Source organism: Lonchura striata, chromosome 2, assembly GCF_046129695.1.
Source record: "Lonchura striata isolate bLonStr1 chromosome 2, bLonStr1.mat, whole genome shotgun sequence".
NCBI lineage: Eukaryota > Metazoa > Chordata > Aves > Passeriformes > Estrildidae > Lonchura > Lonchura striata.
In genome coordinates this window covers 39,279,428-39,291,571 of record NC_134604.1, presented here as the reverse complement: position 1 = coordinate 39,291,571, position 12,144 = coordinate 39,279,428, and the positions used below count along the sequence as shown (strand labels likewise).

Sequence of the window (12,144 nt, the reverse complement as noted above, 5' to 3'; positions counted from 1 at the left end):
AGTAGGTTAACAAGCTTAAGGTTTTGCCCTGGGTCAGTTGCCAGCAACTGGGACAATTTGACTGCACTGTCCAGTAATCCAGAACCACTTCAAATTCTTCAGCTGCATCAAACAAACCCTCTCCCTGTTCAGAGCTGCACTTGTTGCCTGTTTCTGCTCCTAAGTGCCCAAGTGCAACTGTGAATTTGGCATCAAATTTCACCCCATGTCAGGTGGCACAGCTGCCTCAGCAGGGTGACAGCAGCAGAGTGACCTTCCTCAGTGCCACCTCTGCAACAGCATTTCCCAGCAGGTACCTGCATCAAACACCCCTGGCTCCTCTCCCCCCTCTTCATAGTTAAGCAGCATTGGGTCCAGCTGGAAAAGCAGACTGAGCAGCAGCTTTCCCAAAACACAGATTAACTGCTTTTTTTTTTTTTCTAATTAAACTTCTTGTACTTGTGTTCATGCAATACCTGGATGTACGCTGGTGCATTTCAATTTCTCCAGACTTCCTATCTTCTGGAGAACATACTTTCACTTCTACTTTTTTCAACTGATTGGCAAGCGCACCATTTTTTCCTAAGGGGAAAAAAAAGCCAAACATACCCTAAATTAAAATTTCAAGTTCAGCTAACTCAAAGGCATGAGAAATTTCCAAAGATTTTTAAATAAATCCCCCCAGTTTCACTTTTGATGCTGCTGCCTGTGCTTTATGCCATCCATGGCTCTCCACAGCCAACCTCAAAGTCCCCAGGAGCAGGCGCTACCGATGCACCAGTTTGCTAAATGTGGCTGTTCTGTGATAAGCAGCTGTTGTTTGCAGAGGCACCTTATGATGGTAAAGGTGGGCTGATTGTGAAAGATTAAAAGGCCCCATAAGGGCTTTTACAACACTGAACAGACAGCCAGACAGTGGGGGAAAACAAAGCTCCCTGATTCCCTGAGAAAACATATTAAAGAATAGCCCAATTTGCAACAGCAAACATGTAGCAAATATAAAATCTGTTCTTCCATGTAAACAGCTATTGGAAGGGATATCTAATGCTGTGTCTTGCCCCAAGAAAAACCTACCAGAGAGATCAGACTTCTTCTGTCTGCTTCTTAGATTCTCAGACTTTCCTCCTTGAAGCTTTCTTGCTTCCAGCTTTTCATTTTCTCTCTCCTTATTTTTTATTGTTTCTACTCTTTTCAGAGATTTCTGGATGAAATTCTGCTTTCTTTTTAAAAAAGATTTTTGTAAACTTCCAGGTGTAGCTGCAAATTCCAGCAGCATCACTGTGAAAGAAAAGGGAAAGTCTCCATATCTTTCACTTTTAACAATGAGCAGTAAGTCATGCAGTTCAAGGTACTTCTAAAATGCTGAGCTTAAGCATGTTCATAGCACGAGGAGAATGGCATTGAATGATGAAGCATCTTGCAGAACCAGCAGCAGTTCAGACCTGTGGAATCCACTAAAGGTCAGCAGGTCTGCCCAGACTAATGCTGTGAGAAATACTGCATGAAAAGCATCTGGATGCATCAAAACATATGGAAGACCTAACAAGTCCCCAACACAATTAAGTTCTGTGAATTCCTGACCCCTTCATATTACTGCAGTTCATCTTGGACAAAAAAAAGACAGTATTTTACTACTGTTCCAGACTACCATCAGAATAGGAAAAAGGACAATTCTTTAGCTACAGCACTTGGGGGACTAACAGAAAATGAGAAATAAACAAAGGTATATAAATTATGACAACAAATCAGAAAATGGCACATTTTTTTTTCAAAATTCAGTCATTACAAAATGAAACAAGTGTAGTGGTAGAGATTCTGAAGTTTCATGAGAAAGACCCTGGCCCAGGAAGAGACAAATCCATGTGACACACACTAAACCTCAGTCAAAGGTACTACAGACCAAGCCTGAACAGCAGGATGCACTTGCCTAAGTAAAAGCAGCTCTAGGTTTTCTAAATGAGAGGTATATTTTGTTAATAATTTTAATACTAAAAAAATACTTTCAACTTCAGTGTACTGAAGTACCACATAATTACCTGCAGTCTGATGTGACGGACAGTGACTCTCGTTGGGACTCTGGGCTTTGGGAGAACTGTCAGGCCTTTGGAATGCTGAATAATCTGCATCTGGAGCTAGTGGGAAAAATTCTCTCTCCTGTTTCAAAAGGATCAGTGATTGGATTGGAAATGCTTAACGCACGTGACAAATTTGAGTGAAGCAGTACTACTGTACCACTAACATAGACCTAATACAAATAAAATACATGCTTTTGTCTTTATGCCTGATGCAAAGAAAAATCAGAAATGAATTTTGGTAATAGGTATGAAAAAGCTGTTTTCTAAAAACATTTTAAAACTTAAAAAGACAAACAACAACAACAAAAAAACAAAACACAAAAAAACATGCCCAAAAAACCCAAAACCTAAAAAAACCAAAAAAAACCACCCCCATCTATTAAAGCCTTTTGCCCATCAGATTTCAATTGTATGCTCTTAATACAGGTCTGCAAATCCAATTTCTTTTCCTTTCCTCCTGCTCTCTCCAGTTCTCCTCATCACTCTCTTCCTGCTCTTTTCCTCCCTTTTCCCAGAGGCAGGTAACATCCACTGCAGCAGTACAGCCTCCAGCTGCCAACCTCCACCTCACCCATGTATCAACTACTTGATAAAAATCCATCCTTAGACACTTTCAGGAACTCTCTAGATGGCTCTTGAAATTAGTGCATGATTTAATCTAATCTGTTCATCTAACAGATGCAGATTACTTGGTTCTCATCAGCAACCAAACTATGGTCTCATTACAGCCCAGCCCCTCTGCAGTTTACAAAAGCCTTTGCTTTACATAAGCAAGCATCCAAAAGAACGGGTTAATTAAGTGTGGCATTTATGAAGAGCTGATTCATTTTCCCCATAAACCTCTAACTGCTGTGGCACTCTGGTATGGCTCCATCCTCACAAGGTGAGGGGGTTCTCCTTTTTATCCTATCTAGTCTATAGTTTTCATTTTATTCCACACTCTCCTTTCATTCAGTTTTCAACTAATAAAGTCTTGCAAACACCAGCAAGACAGTTTTGTTTTTTGCAGCAAGTCTTCCCAAACTCTATCTAGATCAATATGACAAGTTATTCAAAGGAATACCCCAAATCTAGGATCTGTTCAATCTGTCTGGAAAACACAACATCAAACCAAGATGATCCAAAGCTATTACAAAGCTTTGAGAATACAACAACCTCTTGTGTTTCAACAGTGGATGAACTGCTACAGTGGGGCCTCTCCTTATTGTAATTAATACTAAGTTCAAACCAGAATCACATTACATAATTCTTACCTTAGTATAAACATTACATCCAGATTGATCCACACATGCTGAGTTATCCATTGCATCCTCCTTAGTTTTCTCGTGGTTAGGATGTTCAGTGTCTAATTCCACAATACTGATGTCATTGGAGCTTATCAGGGTGAGCTCTGGTTCTTCCATAATACCTTGCCCTAACTCAGTCTCCTAAAAAATAAATTAATCAAGACATTAGTAAGGAGAAAAAGTAAAAACCCAGTATTTTCAGCAACAGCAACAACTGTTGTCAGAAAAAGGAAGCTCATTTAACATATAGAAAAAAGAAAACTTGTCCCAAGCAGTAAATGAAATACAGAAAGAACATTTGTATATCAGAATTTTAAAAACTGGAACAAATAACCCAAAGCAACCAAACAACTACAAAAAATCCCCCTCTCCACAAGTTTAAATTACTGAGCTCTAGGGCAAACTTATTTTTTTAAAGCTACATCAACTATTTCGTTAAGTTTGATTATGCATTGGTTAATTTATTTACATCCTTCAGGCTTCTAAATGGAGCCAGGGGCTGTTCAGTGAGGCACCCATGCCATGTAACCCAGCTGCATGAACACTATCACTTGGTGCTAAGAGAAGGAGATGCAGTAGGGATGCTACAGCTCCTCCAACCATTGTGAGAACTCAGTTCAGTTAAACTACTGTTTATTATGTCAGTGTTAGGATCTGGAAGAAGGAGTAGGGCAAAACTCCAGGAAACAGGAAATAGAATTGTAAAATCAACATTTGCCAAGCTTTCAGATATTAGAGGTCTAAAATAACTAATAAATCCCCTGCTTTTGGAAATCTGTTCTACTGTACTCACCCAGACGGGAATATGATATGAGCTTCTGGGCACAGGATGGGAATGTTTTCCATGTCTTTGGAATAAAGAACTGTTCTGCTGTACAACACTGTGCAAACAGATGTCTGAGTCTTCCAAGTTGGTTTCCTTGGGAACCCTCAGAGATTCTTGTCCTTCTGGAAAGCTTTGATCCGGCTCCTTTATATCCATATTGCACTGAGAATGCAGCTCCATAGCTTTATTTACTTCATCTACATGAACTGATTTTTCAGGAAGCTTCTTCTTATCAAATGCCTTCAAAGGTAATTTTTCAGAAGACACAGCCTCTTTTACTAACTGCTCAGAGGAAGTTTCATCCATTGTAACTGGTATGGGATCTAGTTGATAAAATGATTTTTGCTCTTCCAGACTTTCATTCCGCAGATCTTCCACTGAACACTGGAGAGTAATACATTCCATACTTCTTGACAGCTCTTCATATCCACTTGCAGGTGAAATACAGCTCTCATTGCCTCTGTTTTTAATTCCAGGGGTTTGTTCAAAAGGTCTCTGTGACACAATGTTCATATCCTCTGGCTGATCAGCATTCTGACAATCATCACTCAGAGTAGATTCTAATTGCAGTGGGTGAAAAGATTCTTCAGATCCTGTTTCAAAAATTGTCAGAAGTCAAACTTCTTGCTAACAAAACAGAATTTCCACTTTAAGTCTCTCTATAAGAAGACTTTTCAGTAATGTATAACAAGAAGTCTAGTAAATAGGAAGAAACATTTTGTTTAAAAAACTGCTTAAGTTTCCTCAAACAGAATACCATTAACATTACAGAAAACTATTCCATCACTGTGCACAAAACTTCAAGAAACAACACTTTTTGCTGCTTCTTAGAATATGTTTAGCAATGGACTTTGTGATGGTGCTGACATAACTACACTGGAAGTCAGAAGGCTTTACAGCTTATACTCTTTAAATGGAAGTCCTCTGAGTTGCTTTTGGGACTGCAACTAAGTCTCTAAACCAGAAAGAAAACGACCCGAAACACCATTACTTGGGCAGAAAGTCTTGAATGTAGAAAGCAACATAAAACTGCAACAGAGACTACTGTTCCTCCAAGGTGCAGTACTGCACCCTAAATTATCTTTCTTTATCTGAGCATAGAAGTCAAGATACCATTTTTCCCCAGAAGAGGCTGGGCAAAGAGTAAGACTGGCTATCAACATTACCAACATGACTGGGGAGGCATTTCAGTAAAATAGCATCTGCCAGACAGACAACAGCATTGTTTAGATCCCTTTCTTTTTTGTCCTAAGTTTGATAAAATTGGTTACACAGACTCCAGCTATCACCAGGCTTTTTATACACATGCAAAGTACCACAGAAATATTTAATGGTTTCCTTTAGACATTTTTTTTATTATTTGATACACAGAAAATATCTAATTTTATAAATAATATTGTCTGCTGATAAAGAGCTGTTAATAGGGAGGGAAGAATTACACTGCAACATCAGCCATCAACAGAAAATTCTGTGGATGATGCATTTCCATGTCAGCCTTCCTTGAACAATCTAAAATAGTTTTTACTTGCTTAGCCTGCCACTTATGTTATTTCCCCCCTCCTTTTAAAGCATAACAATAATTATTTCATAGTTATAAAAACACTTAAGATTTTGCAGTTAAACCACAAAGACTGTGTCTATAAGCAATTTAGAAATAGAATTGTTTGAAGTTACAGTGGAGCTTCCTAAATCCTATTTGCTGTGACCACAATCACATCTTGAAGTGTCAACCTCTTCTAGCATTTTTTATTACTTAGCAAGTCACAAATATAACTGACCAATAACCTTTGCATTAGAACTACATCTATTACTTGAATTATTGTCCCACATTTCCTGCTCCTTATCAGCTTTTTGCTGGAGCATCTTGAAACACTGGAACACCAATTTTTGCTCCAGAAATATTTAGTTTGCTACTAGCTACATTTGAAACTTTTAGAATTTAGAATTACATGAAATATCAAGTTAATTTAAATTTAACTGCAAAACATTACAAAATATTTTTCCTGCTATAAGCTGCAGTTAACTTAATAATATACTTCCAGTTATTAATTATAACACCATAGATCAAAAGGTGCTGTCTTATCATCCATTTCATTTTGTAGAGAGATAATACAGGGCAGTTTCAGCCAGAGTTTGTATTTCTTTGCCAACCAAATCATTGCAGAGGGAATAAGTGACATAATATCCATTAAAGTGACTTGAATATGCTGACCTGTTTTTGTATCACAGTCATACTGCTGAAGAAATTAACTTTAAAAAATTTAGTTCTACCATTACAGGTGGTGGAGGAGACTGTGTTTGAGAGTGGAGATAAGACATTTCAAAGCACGGCTGAGAGAAGCGAGATCTGTCTCCATTTCAAACCCACACTAAGGGCTGGTATTTATACACTGGTACAAAGCTGATTTTGAAAACTACACTGAACATACCTGGAGTAACATTTTCTCTAACCAGCCCTTCTTCTGATGAAATGTTTTGCCCATTTGTTTCAAGACTAGAAGGCTGACTGCTTCTTTGTCTGTTCAGACCGGAGTTTTCCTCTTCTAGAAATGCAGACACATTGGGACTTTCTGTTGAAACTTCCGAAGTCTAGTGGCATAAAAAAAAAATTTTGACTTAAGATTAATTTTCTCAGAAATATGAAGGACAAAAAGAATAAGGTAGTTTTTGATTTTTGGGTCATGTTTCTGCTACAAACAGAAATCTACATATATAAAAAAAATATGGGTTTTTTTTCTAAATAGTATAGGGAGTATACATTTAAATCTTACAAAAAACTTCAGCCAAAGCTTTCCTCCACCAGAGTATTTTCTGTAGTACCTTGCTAAATTCTCGACTGTGTTGGGAAATTCTGTATTGAGAACAGGATGATGATGATGATGTATCAAAGTCAACACTTGGTTCCAGAGGCTGAAAGAGCTGGTGATGGAAGTTTGGAAAAGGTCTCTCCATTTCAGGAGAACAGAGTTCAGTTGCTAGAGCTAAAAAAAAAAAAAAGAGGTTATTTTAAAAACAAACAAACATCACCCACACCCCCAAAACCAAAATAAAAACAAACAAACCCAAAACAATGGACATATCACAAGTTGTGTCTATATACAGTAAATAAAGCCTATAGTATTCTGCAGGTATACAAATACCAGCTGTAAAAATGAAATCTTTACAGCATCCAATTCTTTGAATCTTGGAAGAATGCAGGTACATAAAGCAGTAAGAAAGTGCTACCCTGATTAAATTCTATTATTCTTTAAATGAAAAGGTGAAGTCCGCAAGTTCGCCATTTTGCTCTTGTGAGACTGGCTCAGAAGTAGTGTGGGCTTCTCAGTACAAAACTCGCAACAGAACAAGACCAATGAAGAGCCACAAGGATGATTAGAGGATGGATGTAGCACATGAGGTTCAAAGAGCAGCTAAATAAATGAGTTTGTTCAATTTTAAAAGAAGAACTGGGGGTGTGAGGGAAGTGGTACAAAAATGTCTGCTGTCTACAGTACAGAGACAGTACAGAGAATCCTAGAATGCTCTGGATTGGAAGGGACTTTAAAGATCATCTAGTTCCCAGCCCCTTGCAATGGGACACCTTCTACTTGACCAGTTAGTCAAAGCCTATCCAACCTTCCAGGGATGGAGCATCCACAACTTTTCTGGCCAAACTGTACCTGTGCCTTAACACCCTCACTATGATTGCTTTCTTCCTAGTATTTAATCTGAATCTGTCCTTTGTCAGTTTAAAGAAAATACAGTCTCCTTGAACATGCCAAAAAAAACCCCCCCAAAAAACCACAAAACAACAAACAAACAAAACAAAAACAATCACACACACAAAAACCCAAAACAAAACAAAAAGAACAAAAAAACCCCAACAAAAAACCCCAGAAAACAAAAAAAAAAAAAAAAAAAAACCCAAAATAAGAAAGTTATTAAAATGTTGCTTGGTGGCATAAAAGTATTGAATTCTTGCATCCTTATTGACTTTAAAATGTAAATTGAATATAAATATAAATAATACAGACCAATACCTAACACTGAGCAAGCTCCTCATTCTGTATGATCAGAGAGAAGCACAAAAATGCTATGAAATAATGAATACCTTGGAAATGTGTACTGTCCTCCGAGTAAGAGTTCAAGTTCCCAGTAGGTCTCCCCAAGATCTGCTGTATCTGGTTTTCTTTATAAAAGTACATCTCTCCTTTGGAGAGCTGACTTTCACATGCTCCAGAAAAATTCTCTTGCCTCTGCTGCAAGGTAAAAGGAAGTGAGGAGTTCCAAGGGTGGCTTCCTGTTTCTCTCAGAATTCCATCTCCTCTACTATCAGAAGACAATCCTGAAATAGTAAGTTAGATGTTCACAGTTTTGCATACAAACCTCTTACACTGTATCATTTGAAAAGACAGTGCTTAGTATCCTGAAATATTCATAGAGAGTTCTGGGGTTTTGTTTCTTTGTCTCCTGTCAACACTCCTACAAACCCTACCACACATTTTCACAAACGTAAGTTGCTAATATCTAATTAGGGAGCAGTCAGTACATAGCACTTTTCCAGAATGTAGACTTAAGAAATACTGAAATAAAATCCAAAAAGAATTAATACTGCTATTTTATGCTAACTAGCACATCTTTACCTCCTACTGCATATAAATTTGTCAATCCTTTCATGTGATCTTGAGTATCTTCATGACACTCCACAGTGGTTTTATTCATGCTCAAACAGAAATTGCTTCATACCAACACTAGAAATCTGAGGGACCAAGACAACCAAAATCATGTTCCTAAACAGTACACCAACCCTTCTTTAGCCATAAGCTTACAGAAGAACTGCACAAAGCTACCAGAAAAGGTCATTACAAAGCACTGAGGGTATGGTGAAGACACAGCTAGACTTGAAAAATTTATTTAGTCAAATACCTTCTGGTATTTTTCTTCAAGAAAAATTCTAGTATTTTTCTTTCACTAAAAAACTAACTAAAAAAGAATAGAGAAGAAAAAATACAAGAAAATTATCTTAGAAATGGCTTTAGCTTTCTTACATCAATAAAACACAGACCTGTCACGAGTCATAAAGTTTACTACTCAAAATAACATCTCTTTGAAACATTAGGGTTAAAATAAGCCATTGAAATCTCAGGCTGTAAAAACTGTAATCTTCAAAAATTGATTTATAAACATGGAATAACACATATATCTACATTTCTTAAGAAATCAGGTGCGTGTCAGAATGATCCAAAATTAAGCCTCAATGTAAGTAAATCCAAGGGTCACTATCTAATCAATTTCAAACTCACTTCTATGTTCACAAGTAATAATGTCAGGAGCATTTACATATTTATTATAAAGGAACTAGTTTTGATTTTATGAAAAACTAACATCAAGAGGCAGACTACAGAGAAAAAATAGTAAGAACATATTTCCCAGAAAACTATTAAAAGTCAATAGGGCACTCAAATGACATTTTCAGAAATAAGTCATTAAGAATTACTGTGGTGACAAGCAGATACTGGAACAAGTCTCTTAACAGCAAGACTATCATGGCTCTGCAATAATCCACGATATAGATTGATTAGGAAACTTTTATTAATGTATCATTTGAAGATAATTTTTAAAACAAAAATTGCCACTGCTAGCGTTACAGTTGCATAATAAAACTCAAAATATCCTTTGCCAAAGCAGATGTATAATAATACTAAACTATTATAAAAGTAAAATATCATGAGCCCCTACGAAAACATTCTGGTTATACTCAACTCTGTAAGATATATTAATCAATCTTCAGTGAAGTTTGACATAGGATTATTTCAGAAGAACTTACATTCAGTGAGTTAGACCCATTCTGCCATGAAATGAAACTACAATTTTCCTTTTACAAGAACAACAAAACCTGAACACTCACCAGTGTCAACGGGGCTTGCATTCAACACTTCACTGGTTGAAAAGGTGCCATCACGGGGTATTTTTTGCACAAAAGCCTCTGAACCTGGCACTTCCTAGGATAAAGTAACATACATTACCATGTATTCACATGTTCAGAAGTAAAACTTTAAACACACAGATTTTATTCTGAGCTCAGTTCAAGTGTAGGAGCCTTCATGTTTTGCACAATCCGGCAAATATAGATTCATCCTTGCTCAGTACAACACATTCACACCCCATGTCCCAGGCACATCACCCCCAACAGCCCCCCTCATACACACATACATACACACACTCACTCTCATATAAAGCCTCTCAGAACTGCATATAAATCATGACACCTGGAAGATTGTTTTATCTTCTGGTGGTCAGATTTGGCTATTTCTCATCACAGACCCACTTAAGTTGAATTGTGGATCTCAGAGGGACACACATGTGTAACATTAAAAACTCATGAACTTTACAAGCACTTCCAATATTGAGCTTTTTGCACACAGTAGACTTAAAATCTAATTCTACTAAATTAAACTAAAATATACAAAATCTTCTAAAGCATTATCATCTTTAATTTTAAGGTAAGCTCTACAAAGTCACAAAGCAGATAATGAGTGTTGTAAATGCAGGCGAACCCAATGCAAAGAAATAACAATGTCTGACTCAATTCAGAAGGCTGAATTATTTCTTTATTATAACTATGCTAAAATACATTAATATGCTATATAAAAGGAGGATATTAAAACTACATACTACTTTCTTTGACTCTAACACAACTAGTGACCCTCTCTCGAGAGTCCCGACACAGGTGGATTGGATTGGTCATCAGGCTCAAACAATCCTCACCAGAATCCAATCAAGCACTCACTCCAGGTAAACAATTCTCCAAACACATTCCACATAGGAAAACAAGGAGCAGAAATAGAAATTGTTTTCTCTTTCATTTCTCTCTGTGCACCTCCATGAAAAATCCTGAGAGGGAGAGAAATGTGCTTGCCACAAATGAGAATTCTTGTACTTCAAAATTCTGAAGAATTAGATGTGAACAGTCCTTTTCAAACTTTGACTTAAAATGTGCCCTAAGAAAATTAAAAATTTAGGAAACCCTTCTGCTACATTTCTCATTACATACCCTCTCTCTCACTATATATATATATATATATATAAACATACACATGTAGAATATTTACAACCCAAGGTATTTTTATATATCCATGTCATACAGAGCATGCTTTAAATACTGTTTTTATCTGCTACGAAAATGATGGAATCTTTGAGGGAGAGAAAGTAGGGAGATTGGTGCTGGTTTTGGCAAGGCTTTTAACACTCTCACAATATTCCATGATCCCAGTTTGGATGTTGGAACCTGGATGGATGGACAGTAAGAAGGGTAAAAACCTGGCTGGATCATCAGGCTCAGAAGTCAGTGACTGAAGGATTACACACTCTGTGGAGGTGGTGAACAAGTACACAGGTCCCTGTCTTTGGCCATGACTCAGAGGAGGTTACACCACACTTTCATCAAATGTGCAGATACATTAAGGCAGGAAGAGCATCCCATGCACTGAACAGCAGTGCTGGTATCAAGAAGGACCTCTGAGGCTGCCTCTACAGGAATGGTATGAAACCCAGCAAGGGTAAAGTCCAGCACCTGTGAAGAAAGAAGCCAAAGCACCAGTCCCAGCTGGGCCTGCCTGGGGAGCAGCACTGTGAAGGAGTCTCAGCAAGCTGAGTGTAAGCCCATGGTGTGCCCTGACCGAGGAGCAACAGCATCCCATGCTGTATGAACAGGAACAGAACCAGCAGATGCATCACAGTGGTTACCTCTTTACCTGGTGCTTGTTTTACTGCTGCATCTAGAATAGTGCACCCACTCTTAGCCACCCAATATAAGACAGATTACATCACAAAATAGTGAGTTATATGATTATTTTTATATGACCAACCGTATTATCAAGCCCAAATGATGGTCCAGAACTTGTTCTAAGTCTCTCTCCACCTTCAGCAGCGACAACTGGTGAATCTTGAGACACTTGAGAATCCTCAGACTGGGCTGAACACAAAAGTAACAGAAGCA

At 37.6% G+C, this 12,144-nt stretch overlaps 1 protein-coding gene and 1 non-coding gene across 6 annotated transcripts in view; both read right to left on the bottom strand.

Annotated features, from left to right (window-relative positions):
* CEP295 (centrosomal protein 295) overlaps positions 1–12,144 on the bottom strand; it is a 42,783-nt gene that overhangs the window by 1,356 nt on the left and 29,283 nt on the right. For all 5 annotated transcript variants that reach the window (XM_021544976.3, XM_021544980.3, XM_021544981.3 and 2 more), the window contains exons 18-27: positions 12,014–12,120; positions 10,054–10,147; positions 8,257–8,490; positions 6,987–7,147; positions 6,596–6,755; positions 4,134–4,759; positions 3,308–3,481; positions 2,016–2,133; positions 1,054–1,257; positions 456–561 (exon numbers count right to left, since the gene is read on the bottom strand). In XM_021544976.3, the coding sequence (XP_021400651.2) occupies positions 456–561; positions 1,054–1,257; positions 2,016–2,133; positions 3,308–3,481; positions 4,134–4,759; positions 6,596–6,755; positions 6,987–7,147; positions 8,257–8,490; positions 10,054–10,147; positions 12,014–12,120 (1,984 nt within the window). The remainder of the gene's footprint in view (positions 1–455; positions 562–1,053; positions 1,258–2,015; positions 2,134–3,307; positions 3,482–4,133; positions 4,760–6,595; positions 6,756–6,986; positions 7,148–8,256; positions 8,491–10,053; positions 10,148–12,013; positions 12,121–12,144) is intronic.
* LOC116184352 (small nucleolar RNA U2-19) lies at positions 10,387–10,470 on the bottom strand. The gene has a single exon (XR_004149118.1). It is a non-coding gene; the product is annotated as a small nucleolar RNA U2-19 (small nucleolar RNA).